The sequence below is a fragment of the Eleutherodactylus coqui genome, chromosome 5 (assembly GCF_035609145.1).
Source record: "Eleutherodactylus coqui strain aEleCoq1 chromosome 5, aEleCoq1.hap1, whole genome shotgun sequence".
Lineage (NCBI taxonomy): Eukaryota > Metazoa > Chordata > Amphibia > Anura > Eleutherodactylidae > Eleutherodactylus > Eleutherodactylus coqui.
In genome coordinates, this window is record NC_089841.1 from 178,486,020 (window position 1) to 178,506,081 (window position 20,062).

Below are 20,062 nucleotides of genomic sequence, written 5' to 3' on the forward strand. Positions count from 1 at the left end.
TTTAAGCAAGCCGATAAATCATTGGAACACGTGAACGATGTCAGAATCGCTCGGACAGCCTGTTTATACAGCGTATACATCGTTAGCTCATTAAAACAAGAAGTCATTTGGGCATTCATATTCACTGTATAGGTGACCGAGAACGAAGGGTATTTAAGCCGTTAATGCTCCAGGATGTACATTCACGTCATGGAGGTTCAGGAGCTGCTCCCACTCCATATAATGCTAGTGATGGTTGTTTCTGACAGACGACACCCACATGCAACTCTGATAAACCGAGCCGCTGATGAGAGCTGTTAATTCTCTAAGTCAGTTCTGTCAGAGGCATTTAAATGCCCCAATTGATGTTCGGAAGGTCGCGCACTGGCCCCCCCATGATGAAATCATCGGGTGCCGTGAGGTTGTCATGGCAGCCAGGGGCCTTCTCAAAGCCCCCAGGACTGCCATTGCAGATTGCCTTCTGAGCCATGCCTGTGACATGGCTTGTTAGATTGCCTGTCAGATCGCGGTGTAATGTATTACTATGGCATTACATCATATTGGAAGAGCGCTCAAACCATTGCCAGTTCTTGTCCCCTTTGGGGGCTAAAAAAAAAATCAATTTAAAAAAAAAATGTTTTATTATTAATAAAAGGTCAAAAAAAAGTTAAAACAAAAAAAAAAAAAAACTAAGCAAAAACCTTTTTCCATATTCATAATAAGACTCTAAATAATAAAACCCCAAAACATATTTGGTATCGCTGCATCCGTAAAGGTCTGATCAAAGTAACTCATTAACCCCCATGGTGAACGTCGCCAGGAAAAAAGGGCCAGAAATGCTCTTTTTTGGTCACCCTGTCTCTAAGAAAAAAATGTAATAAGTGATAGAGTTGAGCGAACGTGCTCTGCCGAGCTTGATGCTCGTTCCAGTATTAGCGTACTTGATGGTGCTCGTTACTCGAACGAGCATCGCGCCGTGTTCGACCCCGCCCCTGTTTTTGGCTCCTCCCCGTTGTGACGTGACGGTTTTGAAAATACAACTGATCCCGCAAAAAACACCCTCATAGAGCGACGGCGGCGGAGAAATAAAGGAGTTATGGAAAGGGGAGGCGGAAAATGGATTTAAGAGAAAAAAAAGGGCCGTGCCCTTAAGGGGTTTGCTGGCTCTCCCTCTGGGCACAGGGGCCGCCTCGCACTATCTCAAGGGCCACCTGGCACTCCGTCAGGGTACAGGGGCCACTACCTATGGGCACAGGCACCACCTCTCAGCGCAGGGGCCGGCTGGCACCCTTTCAGGGCAGAGGCACCGCCTGGCACTCCCTCAGGCTGCCAGGCGGTGCACTATTGTTGGAAGCCCTGCGGCTTGCTCTGCTGTACGTCATCCCTCTCCTGTACCCGACATACTGCAGCTTTTAGCTGCCCTTACACCCACCCCGCAGCTCTCCCTCTGCCGTCCGCTTATCTGTAGGTACAAGTAACGGCCGCCACAGACCTACTGACCCCGGGGCTCACAGGCGGCCGCGCACACAGCCGGCTCCTGTTTACCTCACGGGCTCAGCACAAGAGCGCGCCAACACAGACCACGCCTACATCGCCGCTCTTACTCTACGCGAGAGCTCGTCACTAGTCACGTGATGTAAACCAACATGGCGGCGCCCACGAGCAAAACGTGAAGCCAGCTTGGAATCCAGCTACCGGGTATTAAAGATATCCAGCAGCATGTCGCGATTAATCGTCAAGAATCTTCCTAATGGGGTATTAATACGTTTTTTTTTTTGTTTAATAGCGATGTTACTATTAGCGATTCATTTCAAGGTTGTCAGGCCGTGTTTATGGTTTTCACGTGCAGTTATGTGTTCGTATTTTTGCCGATTACTGACTGAATTATCTTAATTGTTATGTGTTCTCTTCTGTCACGGTGTTATGATGTGTTTAAGTCACATTTTTACACTTCTAAACAATAGTTTATTGCGAAATTTGATTTATCTTGCAAACCTTAGAACACATGTATGTTAGGCCGGACACATGTATGTTAGGCCGGACACATGTATGTTAGGCCGGACACATGTATGTTAGGCCGGACACACATCCGCGATGAAACCTCCCGGCTGGAGGTTCTGCCGCAGATCCAGCTCAGAATAGCAGAAGTAAAGGAGCGGCATGTCATGCTTTTTCTTCCGGGCAGCTGCATGAAAAGCGGACGGACCCCATTATAGTTAATGGGGTGCACCCGGCGCTGTTTGGTTCCATCCAGGGATGGGGACGTTCGGCGGGGGGGGAGCAGAAAACTGGAAACCCGAAGGCCGGCCTCATGCAACTAGATTTGAAGGTTCTACAGACCGTGCTGATGATCCACAGTAAAACTTGGACATTGAAAAGCATGTAGTTTTGAGGTTTCCTTCACACTTGCAGATATGAATTGCAGATTCTTCTAACATAACAGAAACTGCAGCATGCTCTATTTTAATGGGGTTTCCACGTGGATGGTCTCCATTGATGGCAATGGATCTGTGCAAACCACAGCTCATACGCACTGTTAATAGCAGCTAAGTAACAACAGTCCCAAAAGTAGAACACATCACATTCTGTAAGTTTTTTTAGGCATTGCTCTTAGAGTATATAACTTAAAACTAAATATTCAAACAGCTTATACCCTGGTAAGGGTGGTTAAACACCTGCGCCCGGGGCTCCGCTTTCATTTTCCATTCGGGGTGCAGGAAATAGGAATCCCTGCAGCTGAATGGCTCTGTCTTAGGACGGAACCGAACAGCGCTGAATGGACCCCATTGACTATAATGGGGTCTGTTCAGTTTCTGCTCAGCTTTTAGACAGAAGAAAAAAAGCACTGCATGCAGCACTATTTATTCTGCTACTTTGAGCCGTATCTGTGACAGATCTTCCGACCAGAGGTTCCAACACAGATGTGAAACAGGCCTCACACCAACTTAACAACACCTGGATATTTCCAGAAAAACCTAATAATATTAATAAACTTAAGCTCTTTTTACACGGAGCGATTTATCGTTCACATGAACGAACAATAACAGAGTTGGCTCATGCATCCTGTGTATATATGGCAAAAAAATATTGGCTCGTAAATCGTTAAATCATTCACCGTACCAGTGAGTGTGACGACTAAATGATCGCTGTTCACAAATAATTATTTTATGCCTGCATAAAATGAATGACGCATGAGGAGCGAGCGGATTCTCGTTCATCATTCAATCACTGGCGTGTTTACACTTAAAGGGGTTGTCCCGCGGCAGCAAGTGGGTCTATACACTTCTGTATGGCCATATTAATGCACTTTGTAATGTACATTGTGCATTAATTATGAGCCATACAGAAGTTATCAGAAGTTTTTCACTTACCTGTTCCGTTGCTGGCGTCCTCGTTTCCATGGAGCCGTCTAATTTTCAGCGTCTAATCGCCAAATTAGACGCGCTTGCGCAGTCCGGGTCTTCGTCTTTTCTCAATGGGGCTCCGTGTAGCTCCCCCCCGTCACGTGCCGATTCCAGCCAATCAGGAGGCTGGAATCGGCAATGGACCGCACAGAAGCCCTGCGGTCCACCGAGGGGGAAGATCCCGGAGGCCATCTTCAGCAGGTAAGTAAGAAGTCACCGGAGCGCGGGGATTCAGGTAAGCGCTGTCCGGTGTTCTTTTTTAACCCCTGCATCGGGGTTGTCTCGCGCCGAACGGGGGGGGGGTTGAAAAAAAACAAAAAACCCCCGTTTCGGCGCGGGACAACCCCTTTAATGATTTTCATGCAAATTCACACAATCCAACAATTTTTTTTATTTTTTTTTTTAAATAATCATTCCGTGTAGAAGGGCCTGACAACCTTCTAACTAAGACAATAACTGGAATCAGCCTTAGGCTGCATTCAGACGAACGTATATCGGCTCAGTTTTCACGCCGAGCCGATATACGTTGTCCTCGTGTGCAGGGGGGGGGGGAGGATGGAAGAGCCAGAAGCAGGAAATTAACTCCCGCCCCCTCTCTGCCTCCTCTCCGCCCCTCTGCGCTATTTGCAATGAAAGGAGGCGGGGCGGGGCTAAGTGCCGGGAATTAGACCCGCCCCTGTTCCGCCTCTCCCCATTGCAAATACTGCAGAGGGGCGGAGAGGAGGCAGAGAGGGGGCGGGAGCTCAGTTCCTGCTCCTGGCTCTTCCATCTCCCCTCCCCTCTGCACATGAGGACGACGTATATCGGCTCGGCGTGAAAACCGAGCCGATATACGTACGTGGGATTGCAGCCTTATCATTTGGTACTGTGAGATACTAATTACTACATTGGCTGTTCAACTTCACTTTCATTCTGTAATATACACCTTAATTGCTCTTTAATTAGGAAATGTGGCATATTTGCTATCTAAAGCAAAAACAGAACATATAATAATGCAAACTAAAATTCTTTAATGAACGGAATTCACTTAGTGGGGGTCAAATGTGACCCCCAACTAGGTATTTACGCTGTGTGGTTCAGCGGCCGACATACAAGCGCGTGTCACCAGTCATAACCTGCCTCAAACAGAATTTAGGTGGAAGAACCCAGAGTCACGTTGCTTGGTTCCAAATTTTGGAACTCTGACGTGTCACTTTAGCATAATATATTTTTTCTATAATGCACATGAAAATGAGTATTTACGCCCCAAAATAGATACCCCTGTTTGTCCTGTGTTCAGAAATGTACCCATTATGGCCCCAATGTTATGTCTGTATTACCACAGGGCCCAAACCGAAAGGAGCAGTCGGTGGCCTTCAGAACAGACATTTTGCTTGGAGGCCCCATAGCACACTTGTAGAGCCCTTAAGTGGACAAAACGATATAGAACCCCCACCAATGACCCTATTTTGAAAACTAGACCCCTTAACGAATTCATCTAGGGGTGTACTGTATATTTTGACCCCATAGTTTTTGAATGAATCTAAGCAAAACAGAAGGAAAAAATTACATTTTTCATTTTTTTTCCGGCAATTACGTCATTTTGTTTAGAAACATACCCATTGTGGCCCTATCTTATGTCCATATGCACAACGGGGCCCAAACTGAAAGGAGCATCAAACTTCAACTGTATTTAACTTTTATGTGATCGCCATTATCCGTTGGACCAGGCACTGCTCAACATGGCTCTGGGTCAATGCTCCGAGCTCTCGGCTACCATTAGTAGCCAGGAGCAAGGAGGTTTTAAATTTCCCGAGCCCTCTCGAGCTTCTGCACTTTTGGCCACCATTTTGCCGACAGACGAATGCGCCAGAGTTGGGGAAAAGTCTGTGGATAAAGATCGCATCGGGAGACCTTACCGGAGGCCTTAGGTTAGTAATTTTACCTCCCCTTGCGTATCGCATCCGTGACAGGAGGTAAAACTTTAATTTCTTTTTACTTTTATGTGATCGCTGTTATCCATTCATTTTTATTTTTTACGTGATCGCCGGATATCCCGGCCCCCAATGACATCTCCAGGTTGTCGGCTACCTCCGGCAGCATGGAGCTGCCTTGTCCTCAGCCCACATGGCTTTAATCCTCAGAGGAAGCATGTTTTTACGTCCCTGAGGATTGAAGCCCACTTAGCTAGGACGTAAAAAGGCAATGGGGCCGTCACTAAGGGGTTAATATAAGCAAAGAAGTTACAATAATTTAAGCATGATTTTTTTTTCTTGTCGTTTTCTTAAGATGAAAGAAGAGAGATTCCGAGAGTTGTTTGATGCCTTTGGAAATTTAACTGATTGCACCCTGAAATATACAAAGGACGGCAAGTTCCGGAAATTTGGCTTCATCGGTTTTAGCTCAGAGGATGAGGCTAAAGCAGCGCTTGACCACTTTAACAAGAGCTTCATTGACACATCCCGTATTTCAGTGAGTAATTCAAATATATCACCTGGGGATGGGGGGAAGGCATATTAACTTATTCCACAAGACTTCTGCTCGATTCACAACCTGATTGGCTGATTCACAGTGACTGGTTGTTTGGGTTGGCTGATTCACCAAACAGCCAATCAGGTTGCGAATCGAGCAGAAGTCTTGTGGAATAAGTTAATATGCAGGGGGAAGACATTTTTCTGTGTGATCACTAGGGTGCTGCTCTAAAACCAGTGTTCCACCCTCTAATTAATTTTGTTCCTTTTAATAATAAAACATTGAATACAAAGTTATAAGACAAATGGTTAATATTTCCTCAGAGCAACTGAACTTAAAAAAAAAAAAATTATGATGAAAAGAAATACTATTTGGCATCGCATTAGGCCTCCCTCACACAGACACTGTACAACGCTCCCATTCATTTCAATGGGGCTGTTCACACAAATGTCAAAACACAGTGTCTTCAACGCTTTGACAGCGATGCATGTCCTATCTATGGCTGTTTCAAGCTATGCGTCGCCCATTGAAATGAATGGGCAGCATTAGCAGTGCTGCTGAAAGCACGGCACAACTTGGTGCCGTGTTTCGGGCAGCACTAAATGCAGCGCTAGCTGCACCAACAAAAAAAAAAAGTTATACTCAGTGATGCTGCCACCGTCGGGTCTCTGGCGCTGCTTTCCGGGGCTCCCTGCAATTGTCAGAGGATCTTTTGCTAGCAACGGGGTTTGTGATCCCGCCTCTAGCAAGAGATTGCTCTGATTTGCTAATCCAGCATCAATTACAGCCAGCGCTGGATGCACCAATGAATGAATGGCTCGCGGCTCAGCCAATCAGAGCAATTTCTTGCTGGAGGTGTGGTCTTGAAACTCCGTTACCAGCAAGAAGGAAGTTGACAGGAACGGTGCCTAGGTGAGTGTTTTGTTTTTTTTTGTTTTTTTTTTTGCATCTGAGTTAAAACGCTGGCACAATGCATGCCAACGCTACTAAAATCGCAGTAAACGCAGCGTTGAAAAACAGTGCGTTTTCTGCAAATGCCTGTGTGAGGGAGGCCTTAAAGGTTTTTGGGTTTTTTTGGGGACTAAACTATCGACGACTTGTCTTTAGGATAGGTCCTTAACAGTTGATCAGCTGATTGAAGAGGTCATCGCACTCGGAGTGAGTGATGTTGTCTCTTCTCACGTCGGTGATGTTGCTTTCATCGGTCATACGGCCTGAGAGCAGCTCAGTCCCATTCAAGTAAATGAGACTAAGCTGCTATACCAAATAATGTATAATCCTGGGCTTGGCATGGACTGAAGTGGCCACAGTGCTCATGCGCCGCTGTAGCCTCTGAGCTTTGGCTTGAAATCCCTTAGAATCCACACTATAAAACTGTAGCAGTTAACGCCTCCCTCACACAGGCATTTGCAGAAACGCAGTATTTTTCAACGCTGCGCTTACTGCAGATTCCGCCTGGTTTCAGCAGCGCTGGCATGTGTTATGCCAGCGTTTTGGCTGCATTTTCAGCACAGCTGAAAACTCAGTCAACGCTGCTGATATAAAAAAAAAAATCAATACTCACCTAGCAGGTGAAACCGCTGTCATCAGCGCCGCTGTCGGGATCTTGTGAAACTGGCAGATTGCTCTGATTGGCTCAGCCAGTTGTCACTAAGCCAATCAGAGCCAGCACTGGATACGTCCAATCACAGCCATTCAATGAATGAATGGCTGTGATTGGACGCATCCAGCGTTGGCTCTGATTGGCTGAGTGACAGCCGGCTGAGCGAATCAGAGCAATCTCTTGCTTGAGGCAGGGATTTAGAATCTACGTTACCAGCGAAAGTTCATCTAAAGTCCCAAGAGCGCCGCCGGGGACAGCGACATCTACTGCAAGGTGGGTATTTTTTTTGTAGCTAGGACGTTTAGTGCTGCCAAAAGCACGGTAACAAGTTGTGGCGTATTTATGGCAGCACTGAAACCGCTGCCTATGCATTTCAATGGGCAACACGGGGCTGAAAACGGGCAAAAGTAGAACATGCAACGCTGTCAAAGCGCAGCGTTGAAGACGCTGCGTTTTTAGCCTTGTGGGAGCAGCCCAATTGAAATGAATGGGAGTGTTGTACAGCGTTTATTGCTATGCTGAAAAAGCAGCGCTAGACGCTGTACAAAAATGTCTGTGTGAGGGACGCCTAACAGTGCAAGTGGATGACGTTTTAAATACCCCATCTGCGTGTAGTAGAAATTTTTTTTTTTTAAACTAATTTGGAATTGAAAGTGGATTTTAAAACCTGAAGTATTTTGCGGATGTCTATGATTGACTTCAATGAGGCAGCTAAAATCTACAATAAAATCAATAAATAAAGGTCCGTACACACAGAACAACTGTTGGGCGTATAAGTGCCTGACAGCCATCACACTGACTGCCACCCAATTTGTGCTCCTGTGCTTACACAGAAGTGATAGTCATTTAAGTAAAGTGGAGATGGAACGAGCCGCAATCTTCTCAGATTCCATAGGAAAATCCAAACAATTTAACATAACTAATGAAATAACATTTCCACTGCTCAAGTGCTTCACTAGTGTCCCACATGATGGGATGCCTGTGCGTGCCTTACGGAGAGTTGGGGAGCGCGATCTACAATGTATAGAAGATAGCAGCTAGACTCCTACCACCAGCTCAGAGAAAACTGAGAACTACAGATACGGTCTGCAGAGGGGAAAAATGGCAACAAATACAGAATACAACTCTTTGCCTGACTCCAGAACTGCAAGCTGATCAACAGTCTCCCTATTAGTCAGAGCAGAAAGCATTTTTCCAGCCCAGTGTATAGTTAGAGGTACATCAGGATGATGAAATTAGTATTGCTGCTGCTGTGGCCTCTTGGTGTTGTTTCCTTGCCTTTTAACAATATTTGGGAAAAGCACAAACATACAAGGTCCTTGAGACCCTGTAAATTTTGAGATGCAGCAGGAAACTTTGGGATAACCACTTTTGCATAAAAATGAACAAATTTAGATGTGGGATCAATACAAAGGTGCGTCCTAGTGGTCCCTTTCATTTTTATTATTCTTTTCTTCCCCAAAGGTGGAGCTGTGTAAATCATTTGGTGATCCTACCAAGGGTAAATCATGGAGCAAATACTCCCAGAGTAAAGGCAAGGACGAGGCAAAGAATGAGGGTGCAGCGCAGACAACGAAAGAAGATAAAAAGGTAAGCTGACAGCATGCATCATGTTTAAAGGCCAATGCTTACCCTACAAGGCGCCACAATCGCGGTGTCATTGAAATACTCAGCTATGGCTGCCTTCATGTATTTTTTAATTCCAATAATAACCCTCAGTAACAGAATGATCATCACCGGGTGGGGTGAATATATTATCCAAAGAGAGAGAGAGGCTGCATTCCCAAATATAGGTATCGGCTTGCGGGGGCCGCCATTGGAAGCATGACCTTGCGGCTATTGAGCTGAGTCACAGCTGCAAGCTGGTACCTGTACATGGAAACGCTACAAAAGACACAAGCATACTCTACTCTACTGATGTAGTTCAGGGACTTTGGCCCTGATTTATCGGGACAGGTTTTTGCTTCACCTGTTTTGATATAAACTTCGCAGGAGTAAGATATGCCACGTTTTTAAGAGCCGCCCATCTTAATGAACTTGGCACGGCAGTCTGTTCTACGGCAGCCATGAGCTGGTATAATGTGCACCATAATTGACAACAGTTTCTTACGTAACTCATAGTAAATATGTCAATCTGTGGTAGACCATGCTGTTCTAAGTGAAGCACACCTTTTTGTGGTGCTTCGAATAGACATGGCTCTGTCAAGGCATTTCCTCCAAAGGTTTAGTGTGACTACAGGATTTTGTTTGCACTTTATAAATTCCGCAATATCGTTACCTTTTTTGATACCACCAATCATTAATCAGAAATGATGTCCTTTCTCAGTCACAGTATGTACTGGATGTATAAATACTTGAATACACCTTGGTAATATGTTACCACAATATTGATAGGCTCCCTCGGAAGGGGATAGTTTCTTTACCATTAGGCTGGGTTCACACGGGGCGGATTTTCGTCGGAAATCTCGCGGTTTGGCCGCAGCAAAAACCGCGAGATTTCCGCCGGGAGAACCGCCGCGGTTTAAGCCGCGGCGGCTGTGAAGCGGCCCGGCCGCAAGCGGCCGGCGCTCCCATAGAGGAGAGCGCGGCCGCAGCGGAGAATGGACATGCTGCTGCTTTTGAAACCGCGGCTGCGGCCGCCGCGGTTTCAACCGGATTTACCGCAGCGGATTAGCCGTCCCGTGTGGACGAGATTTCTGAGAAATCTCATCCACATGGCTGGCTAAGCCCGGGATTAGCGGCCGCGGGCGGATCTGCTGCGGCAAAACCGCGGCAAATCCGCCCTGTGTGACCCTAGCCTTACAGTAATGGTTGCATCAGTCATCAAGTACCGTGTACATATATGGTATCTTTATACTTGGGAGAATTGAAGGATTATTTTGGGTGGCAAATGTAATTGGTTATGCCAACTGTGTGAGGGTTCCTATGTAATGCAGACAAATATATGGACCTTTAATATGGTGTAAAGCTACCTGCACTGGCATCAATGCTTTGAAATAGAAAGCATAACTGATCTTAGCGAATGGCATTGTCTTTAATGACATAGTGAGATAATCACTCATTTATATAGGGCGTACATATTCTGCAGCACTTGACATCACTTGATAATTGGGTTCTGTCCCTGTTGGGGCTCACAATTTTTAAATTCACCTTTTAGCAAGTTTTTGGAGTGTGGGAGGAAACTCGCAGGAAGAACATACAAACTCTATGCAGGTGTTGTCCTCGGTTGGATTTGAACCCAGGGCCCCAGCGCTGCAAATCTGCAGTGCTAACAATGGAAGAAGGGCAAACTGAAGCAGTTTGGTTTCAGGAAAATCATAATGCAAGCAATAGGGTAGCTAAGACAGGATAACCGAGAGACCTGCTAGTGTCAATTGTAATTTTTATTTTCATGTGAAAAAACTAATCTGGTAGCACAACTGTTTTGTGTTATGTATTTTAAATAACATCAATTTTTTGTTTTCTAGGCAAAGAAGCAGAAGAAATCACTCTTGGAGGATGTAAGTATTCCTATTTCCTATTATAAAAGATTATATTGTATATTTTTAAACAGTTTTGATTACATTAAAATGCACCACTAGTTGTATCATGTTCATCGCCCCTACCTGGATCTTAAAGGGGTTCTTCCACTTCTGGATACTAAGGCTGGGTTCACACGTGGCAGATTTGCCGTAGAAATTCTGTGCGGAAATTCGCCGCGGCAAATCCGCATGCGGCCGCTAATCCCTGGATTAGCCAGCCATGTGGACGAGATTTCTCAGAAATCTCGTCCACACGGGATGGCAAATCCGCCGCGGCTAAGCCGGCAGAAGCCGCCGCTGCGGATTTGCCGACCGCAGCATGTTAATATTTTTTTTTTTTCCGCTGCGGCCGCGCTCTCCTCTATGGGAGCGCCGGCCGTAGCCGAAGAGCGAGCGGCCGGGCCGCTTCAAAACCACTGCAGGTTTTGAAGCAGCGGTTCTCCCGGTGGAAATCTCGAAGTTTTTCACTGCAGCCAAACCGCGAGATTTCCGTCTGGAATCCGCCCTGTGTGGACCCAGCCCAATGGCAATGGCCTTTCCGAGCTGTTCCTGTGGGACGGTCACTGTCTTTTTGCTGGAAGCAGACGGCTCCATACTTTGCACAGTGACCCTGGTTGGTATGGCAGCCAAGTCCCATTGAAGTGGATATAGGATATTGATGACCTGAGGATAGCCAGAAATGGGAGAACCCTTTTTAAATGCACCTTCAATCCTTACTGTTATCTCTCAGTGACACATTTAGGCTGGATTCACACAGAACGGATTTACTGCGGAAATTCCGTTTGGAATTTCTGCGCGGCAAATTCGCCCGCGACTCCTAATCCCGGGATTAGCCAGCCATGTGGACAAGAGTTTACAAAAATCTCGTCCACAAAGGGCGGCCAATCAGTCGTGGCAAAACCAGAGAAAGACGCAACAGAATGCTGGCGACCGAAACGCTTCAAAACACGCAGTGAAATGCCGCTGGCTTTGAAGCTGCGGCTCTCCTGCGGAAATCTCGTTGCTTTTTAGTGTGGCCAAACTGCAGGATTTCCGTCCCGTGGGAACCCAGCCTTAAACTTGGAACGTGAACACTGATGTAATTGGAGCTATAGTTGAATTCCCAGCTGTGTAAAACCACTGGGCGATGCAGCTAGGGGTGTGAGTATGATAAAACTGGGGATACTTTGTTACTAGTCCACCAGTATCTATAATAATCTTTTATATAGCACCCACTGTGTTATACAATTTATTACAGGTAGAAAGTGACTTGTGTTGTCAGTGAGAAGGATAATGCAGTAATGCCGGGCTCACACGACTGGATTTGAATTGGGGATTTTTGGATTATTGCCTGCGTGAACGATCCGCGATAAAACACGGGCATTGAAAGTCGTGTATTTTCGAATCTTCCTACACACCTGCGGATACGAATTGCAGATTAAGCGGGGAGAAGAAAAAGCACAGCATGTTCTGTTTTAATGCGAATTCCGCGCAGACTGCCTCCATTTATGCCTATGGATGCGTGCGACCCGCAGCCCATACGTAATTAACATTGCGTATCAGTGGTGGAATCGCTCACAGACTGCATAGAAAAGCCAGTATTCCAGCTGGAGGAGAGAGCGAGAGAGATCGATCACCTGAGCGTTGTTATCTTACTTTCTGGTGTCACTCCCTCCCTGCGATCATTCTTGCGCACGGACGATATGCTGTCCATACGCGTACATCCGCGGCTGAACACGTCCATATGCAATTCGTTTCTGCGATCGTTCGCAGGTCTTCCGCTGCGGATTTCCACTTGCGGAATTGGACTCATTCATGCGAGCCTGGCCTAAGAGGTATGGGGAAATGGATCACTTTCTATGTCCATGAAAGAGCTGCTGTAGTGCCAATAAGATTGTGAAACTATTTGTTAGGCCGGATGTACACGAACGGGTCAGATTCCAGATGTGGGATCCCACAGCAGAATCTGACCCTGTGCCCGGCTGGCGTCCATGCATACCTGTTTCTTTCTTTCTTTTCCTGCAATGCGACTGATCTGAACCATCCGTCATGCGCAGTACAGTTTTTTTTTTTGTTTTTTTTTTTAAATCACTGCTTTTTCTGCGCCGTCGCTAGGCGATGACGCGGGTACCTGCGACCTTTTCACAATGTCATTGCAGAAGGGCCACGGGTCAGACGGCTTCCATTGAGTTCAGTGGAAGCCGTCTGCGCTGAAACAGCTTAAAAAATAGAGCATGCTGCGATTGATTTCCGCTCGAGTGCAGGAAAACGTACTTTTTTAAAATTGATGCTTTGTCCATTTAAAATCTACTAGCAGGTCCCAAAAAAGAATAAGTTTTTATATTTTTGCTTCCTTTATAATCTACTACTGGTTTCAGCTGGGGGTGGGGGTGGGGGAGTTCAAAAACTATACCAAATTACTGAGTAGTGGAGCCGTATGCTTGGTGCCAAGAGTCCGATCGAACCTTTTCCGCAAAGAATCTCTAAGCAGAAAGTCCCTGCTTTGTTCTGAGCGGTACCCAAGATGCATGTCATGATGAAAACACGGCAAATCCATTTGGTAAATTTTAGAAAGATGTACAAGCAGCATCATAATAGGCCGTCACGGGTTCACACATCCGTAAGAAAAGGCTCGGTATCCAGCTTGTAACTTATGGATGACTATATGGATATATAATATATTGCTCACCTAATATCCGCTGTGTGTATCTGCAGCTGGAAACGGACAGTGGCTTCAAAGAATTTCTCAGTGTCCACCAAAACCGAAACCAGACCGCTACATGGTCTAATGACGCAGCGCCTGGGCCTGTGGAAAAGGTGAAGAGCCGGGCCCAGGATGATTACCTCAACTTTGATTCTGAATCCGAGCAAGACTCCAGTAATGAGGATGATGAAGAAGATACAGGTACGAAGCATTTATATATACTGGTTTCTGTGTGAAACTTCACAGCCTATTTTAACACTTTAATGACGAGACATTTTTTTGTTGTCTTTTCCTCTACGTCTTAATAAAAATGATAACTTTTATGGCAATCACATTTTATCAGTGTAAATATTTGGGGGCTTGTTATTTTGTGTTGTGAGTTGTATTTTTAATGGTACCATATAATGTATTGGAAAACTTTAAAAAATTCGATGTGGGCTGAAATGAGAAAAAAAATGCAATTGCGTCTTTTTTTTTTTTTATTATTGTGAGGCAGTTTTATGGCATTCTTGGTGTCGTAAAAATCATACCTTAATGTTGTTCTATAGGTCAATATGATTAAAGCAATGGCAATTTTTTTCTTTTCATTGTACTACTTGTGTATTTCCTCCACCCCCCATCCACCCTGCCTGCATTCACCATGTGGGATAAATAATGCATTATTTTAATCAGATTTTAAGGACTTGACAATACCAAATATGGTATAGAACTTTTTTCCTTTAAAAATTAGAACAAAATGTTTACATTTTTGCAAACTTTACATTTTTTTGTAATTTAAAAAAAAAACAAAACTCCTTTATTTTAGTCCCCATAGGGGACTTGAACTTGCAGTTATTTGATTGCCATTTGTATATTGTACTTTTCCTGACATCCTATTAAGCCTTGCCACAGAAAAGACTTAAATGCATTGTCCAAGTTGTAGTTTAGCACTGAAACCCTTTCCCCGTGCAGTAAAATAACAGACCAGCCTATACTCTGCTCTCCCGGCTCCCGCTGTGTCCCGCGGTGCTGCTCAGTCCTCCGCTGCTTTGCTTATTCACGAGCTGCAGTCCTCCTCAGTTTACGGGACGTCATTGGCGGAAGCGCCTGTGACTTCCTGTAAACGTGGCGTCGGGGGAGACCTGGAACGGTAGCGTGGGTCACAGCGGGGGCAGGGAAAGCTGAGTATGTGCTGATTTCTTATTTTAGTGAAAACCTGCAACTCGGGCAACCCCTTTATTAGGAAGAAATCCATGGTAGGCCTGGGAACCGTCACAAGGCTGCGGGGTGCATGACAGCTGAACAGCACTTTGCAATCTCTCTATAGGGAAGCGCATCCCTTTGTCCAGCTATTTAAATGCCACGGTCAGCACTGGTTGCTGCATCTTTGATTACATCCCGGTGGATTCTTTGGCAAGTGGCACCTGCCACAAACGGAGCAAGCTCGGCTCCTGAGCCCACTCCATACGTATCCCACGCCTACAGTGGATGGCGTCAAGGGATTACAATATTGTGTCGTGTTTTTGGTTGGGCGCGAAGCTTCCATTTGGCTTTGGCCTTGATATACAGTTTGATATAAAGTCTGTGGGCATTTAGATATACTTAATTTGACGTTTTTAGTAACATTACAGAAATTTGAAAGTGTCCAAAGTTTGTTTATTCCCTTAGTTAAAATGACACTGATGTTTCCGGGGGCTGAAATGGATGACCGACAAAATACAAATGCCGGGTTACTTGTTGTTCTTCTATTAGCGCATGCATGCTGATCAAGAAGATTTTAAGCCATTTCTGGTTATTTGTAGAGGGGAAGCTTGCCTTACAATCCGAGATATCAGACATGGACTACCTTAAATCAAAGGTAGTGAGAGACTCCTCCACCGTCTTATCTGGAGCTGCCGAGAAAGACGCAGACCAAGCGAAACCGCCTGCCAAGAGGGAAGTTATTGCATCTTCTGAGAAGAGCAAAAAAGGAAAGAAAGAGGTTAGTCCGTGATGTCCTCTCCTATAGGTGCTGAATGCTCCATTAATGGTTGTTTGAATAAACGCTCTACATGTATCCTCATAATACACATGTAAGTGTAGGTTAAATATACGTACCGACTTCTAGAATAGTTAGCCTGTTTACTGCATGGTAAACAGCAAGAAAAATATGCCAAAAAATAGAATTATTGTTTTTTGCTATCCCTCAAAAAAGAAAATGGTGCCATTGAAAAAGACAAATTGTCTTGCAAAATATTAGCCCTCCTATAGCTACGTCGTCGGGGAGAAATATACGAAAAGTTTTAACTCTTGGATTGCTAGGATGAGGAAAAAAACTTAAAACAATTTGTTTTGCCTTTTAAAGACACTCTTATTACCTTGATTGACCTCATAACCTAAAGTAGTGAATGAATGGTACCATGTTTCCCTGAAAATAAGACCTACCCTGATTTTCAGAGGGGGGCTTGAAATATAAACCCTTCCCTGAAAATAAGCCCTAGCTACACTACATGAACTAAAAAAGCCATACTTGCCTATCAGGCGCCGTTCTGGTTTCTCGTACTAGTCTCCGGCGCTGCGGCAGTCTTTTGTGTAATCCTCAATGCTGAAGGAGCATTTCTTGCTGGTAATGGGCCCTGAATACCTGCCTCCAGCAAGCTAGTGCTTTGATTGGTTCATGAGCGCTACCTCAGCCAATCAGAGCCGGCACTCGATGAACCAATTGTAGCACTCGCTTGCTGGAGGCGGGGTATTCAAGGCCCGTAATCAGCAAGAGATGCTCCTTCAGTGTTGAGAACTACACGGAAGCCTGCTGCAGAGCCGAAGACCAGCGCGAGGGACGCAGATGCTGCCTGCTAGGTGAGTTTAAGACACCCCCCAAAATAACACCTAGTGCCTCTTTGGGGGCCAAAATTAATATAAGACAGGGTCTTATTTTCAGGGAAACACACTAGAAAGGATTTTAAGTTCAGATGTGTAATAATAGTTGCACTTCCCCCTCCTATTCCACTGCTGTACATCCGGAAACCAGACATTCAGTGCATGGAGCAGAAAGGACAAAAACATTCACAACTATTGTATTTACTTAAAGTGCATGGTTGTTCAAAACATGTGGGCCCATATGCCACATCCATGACACCAGCATTCAAATGGGTTCTAACCTGAAACAGACTCTCCTCTCCTAGGGCCCAAGTCTCAAATGCATTTAGGGAATGTAAACTCCAAGCCATACACACTAATTAAAACACTTGAGACAAAGAGAACTAGCCCTTTTATAGTTCAGCATGTAGAGAATTGCCAGTTTGTGGGCACACAGTGGGCTATTAGGAGGGAGTATAAATATACAAATTACACATTTGAGCCTACTTCCTTTCTACTATTCATTATTTTAGGTTATGGGGGGCAGTTTCAGATGACAGATTCCTTTTAAGGCCCCAAAATAAGCCCTTAAGGGGAATCTATCGCCTATATGTTTACTTGTTTTCTAATTAAATCCAGAAAAATTGAATATGTTTCACTACCTGCTTTTAATTAGTAAAAAAATACTATGAATGGTACATTCCCTTTAAAACAAAGATAAGCCAATTTAGTAGAATGCAACTATCTGATGGCTGTGAAAGTGAGAAATCCTAAGTATCACAGGAGTAAAAGGTACACTGACACAAAAGGAAGAAAACTCTGGAAATTCCATCTAAAATGTGTTGGGCATCTCCCTTAAATATGTATACAGTCGTACCTCTTCTTTTGTCGCCTTCTCCTTTTGCCAGTTTCCAGTTTTGATGATTTTTCTTGGCCAATCTTCTTTTGCCGGCTGCTCCTTGTTTCGCTGGTGGCTGCTGACCTCCCTGCTGACGTCACAGCCATTCATGGATTGCTCCAATCACAGCCATTCACTCAGCACACTTGGCCAATCAGAGCATCTCTTGCTGGAGGCAGGGGATTTCAATCCCCCGTCACTAGCAAGATGCTCTGCCAGCTTGACAAGCCAGCACGGAGCTCCGGAGAGCGGCCCCTGGTACACCGACAGCACCTGCCAGGTGAGTATATTGATTTTTTTTTCTCTCTCAGGTAGTGTAACTAGTAGAGATGAGCGAACGTACTCGTTACGAGTACTTACGCACCCGAGTACCGCCATTTTCGAGTACTTCAGTACTCGCGCGCAAATATTCGGGGGGGGGCGGGGAGAGGCGTGGCGGTGCAGGGGGTAACAGGGGGGAGCCCTCTCTCTCTCCCTCTCCCCCCCACTCCCCACTGCTACCCCCCGTGCCGCCACGGCGGCCCCCGAATTTATTCGCCCGAGTACGGAAGTACTCGGAATTCGCGGTATTCGGGCGAAAAAGGGGCGTGGCCGAGCACGTTCGCTCATCTCTAGTAACTAGGGATGAATGAGAGCGTTATAGAGCATTTAGCTAAACACTGTACAAAAATGTGGTTTGGTGTGTTTTTGGAGTGTCTAGAACGAATCAGTTGGATTTACATTGATTCCTATGGAACTAATTATCTCTAGTTTTGTTGGTTTCAAGTTCAGCTGATTGCTTTCGGATGGATTAACGAGACTAGAGGTTTAACTGTATATGTTAACTACTGCTTTATTTCCCCCTTAGAAACCACCTGTTCAGAATGAGCCTACAACGCCGTATACCGTGAAGCTGAGGGGGGCGCCATACAGTGTAACAGACGTAGGTTTTGTACTTTTCTTACAGAACAATGTGATCCTACACAATGCAATTAAATATCTACACGTGTTTATGTAGTTAGACTGTATGTTTTATTTAGTTTGGTGTGCGTTTTCACAATGGGGTAAATACAATGCAAGTGAATGGGGTTTTACAAAACCCCAATTCCACACATCGAGGGGAAATTCCACTTGAATTCTTCATTAAACATTAATTTAAAAAACGCCCATACACAGAACATCAACCTTGCAGCTTGTGAGGGTCAGTATTTTTCATAGACATCCTAGGGCATTGATTCACACTGCCTTTTGATTATTTTTTCGCAATGGTGGAAAGTCTCAAGAACAAAACTTATCAGGACAGACTTGAAGAACTTAATTTTGTATAGCCTGGAGGGAAGAAGGAAAAGGGAGGGGAGGGGGGCGGACATGATCAAAACCTTTTATGTACGTTAAAGGTATAAATAAGGATCAGGAGGGAAGTGGTTTTATTAGTAACCAAAGCACTAGAACAAGGGGCACAATGTGAGATGAGCTGGAGGAAATTCAGAAGCAATGGCAGGAAATTATTATTTTTACTGAAAGAGTAGTAGATGCCTGGAACAAACTTCCATGAGCCAGAGTTCAGTGTTTGTTTTTAACTCTGACTCCAATTATATGGTCACAGGCAGAGGGCTGTGGGGTAGAGTCTGTGATACAACAAAGTAACCCTGCTCTGCTGAACCCCCACATGCTGCCTGTTGATATACTGTATACAGGCTAGTTCTGGACTCTTGAACAGTTATTTCTGCTTTGTCTTTAGGGCATATGGGGCTGGTATAAATGGTGGAGATGTGCTGCTCTAATTCAGTCACCACCTTTCACTCCTCATTGTTCTGACAATGTTCAAGGGATTGTCCAGGATTAAAAAACAGTTATGGTTTATTCCAAAAACAGTGGCGCACCTATCCATGGTTTGCCCGGCTTCGTTTGAAGTAAACTGCAGTAAACACTGTATTTGGAAAAAAACAGCCATGTTTGTCAAATCCTAGACAATCACTGTAAGTAATTCTTTTTTTTTTGCTCTGCTAGCAGTGGGTACATAGACAAAGTTGAAGACACAAAACAGATATTAGTTTTACATGGCGTGATTAAAAAATTTAAAAGAAAAGCAAACCACCCAAAAGAGAAATGTAAACATTTTGGATGGAATGGTCCCTTTTAAATATGACAGCATTAAAGGCAATTGTCACCTCGAACACGCTATCCCAACTGCAGGCGTCATGGTATAGAGCAGGAGGAGCTGAGCAGACTGATGCACAGGATCTTTTTCCTTAAACCTATATATCTGTGTATAACTGTACATATAGGGACAGCTGTCAATCACTGATGGCTCCGCCCACTGGACTGTTCAGCTCAGAATGAGCAGAGAGATAAATGAATAAACTACAAGTTATACTGAATCTTTCCCCATAAAACTATATATCAATCTGCTCGGCTCCTCCTGCTCTATAACATCATGCCTGCAGTTTGGACGGCATGTTCCAGCTGACAGACTACCTTTATCACCTACCCATAGGGTAAGTGATAAAAGTTAGAGTGGGGATCGCACTGCAGAGACCCCCACCGATCCTGAGAATGGGTGTCCCATGTTCCCCACTTATATCGTTGTACCCATGCACAGTGACATCCGATTGAATGGATTGTTGGCTGAGATGTGCAGTTGCTACTCCGTTCATTTCAGCGGAGCTGGCGGAAATAGCAGAGTGCAACTGCTTTCTTTTTGGCAGTCTCATTGAAAATAAATGT

The 20,062-nt window shown here is 45.0% G+C and overlaps 1 protein-coding gene across 1 annotated transcript in view; it reads left to right on the forward strand.

Moving 5' to 3' along the window:
* Positions 1-1,599: 1,599 nt before the first annotated feature.
* RBM19 (RNA binding motif protein 19) overlaps positions 1,600-20,062 on the forward strand; it is a 62,755-nt gene continuing 44,292 nt past the window's right edge. Inside the window, exons 1-7 of the mRNA XM_066603832.1 lie at positions 1,600-1,734; positions 5,652-5,834; positions 8,902-9,027; positions 10,905-10,937; positions 13,653-13,842; positions 15,423-15,601; positions 18,204-18,278. Of these exons, the coding sequence (XP_066459929.1) occupies positions 1,699-1,734; positions 5,652-5,834; positions 8,902-9,027; positions 10,905-10,937; positions 13,653-13,842; positions 15,423-15,601; positions 18,204-18,278 (822 nt within the window). The 5' untranslated portion in view covers positions 1,600-1,698. The remainder of the gene's footprint in view (positions 1,735-5,651; positions 5,835-8,901; positions 9,028-10,904; positions 10,938-13,652; positions 13,843-15,422; positions 15,602-18,203; positions 18,279-20,062) is intronic.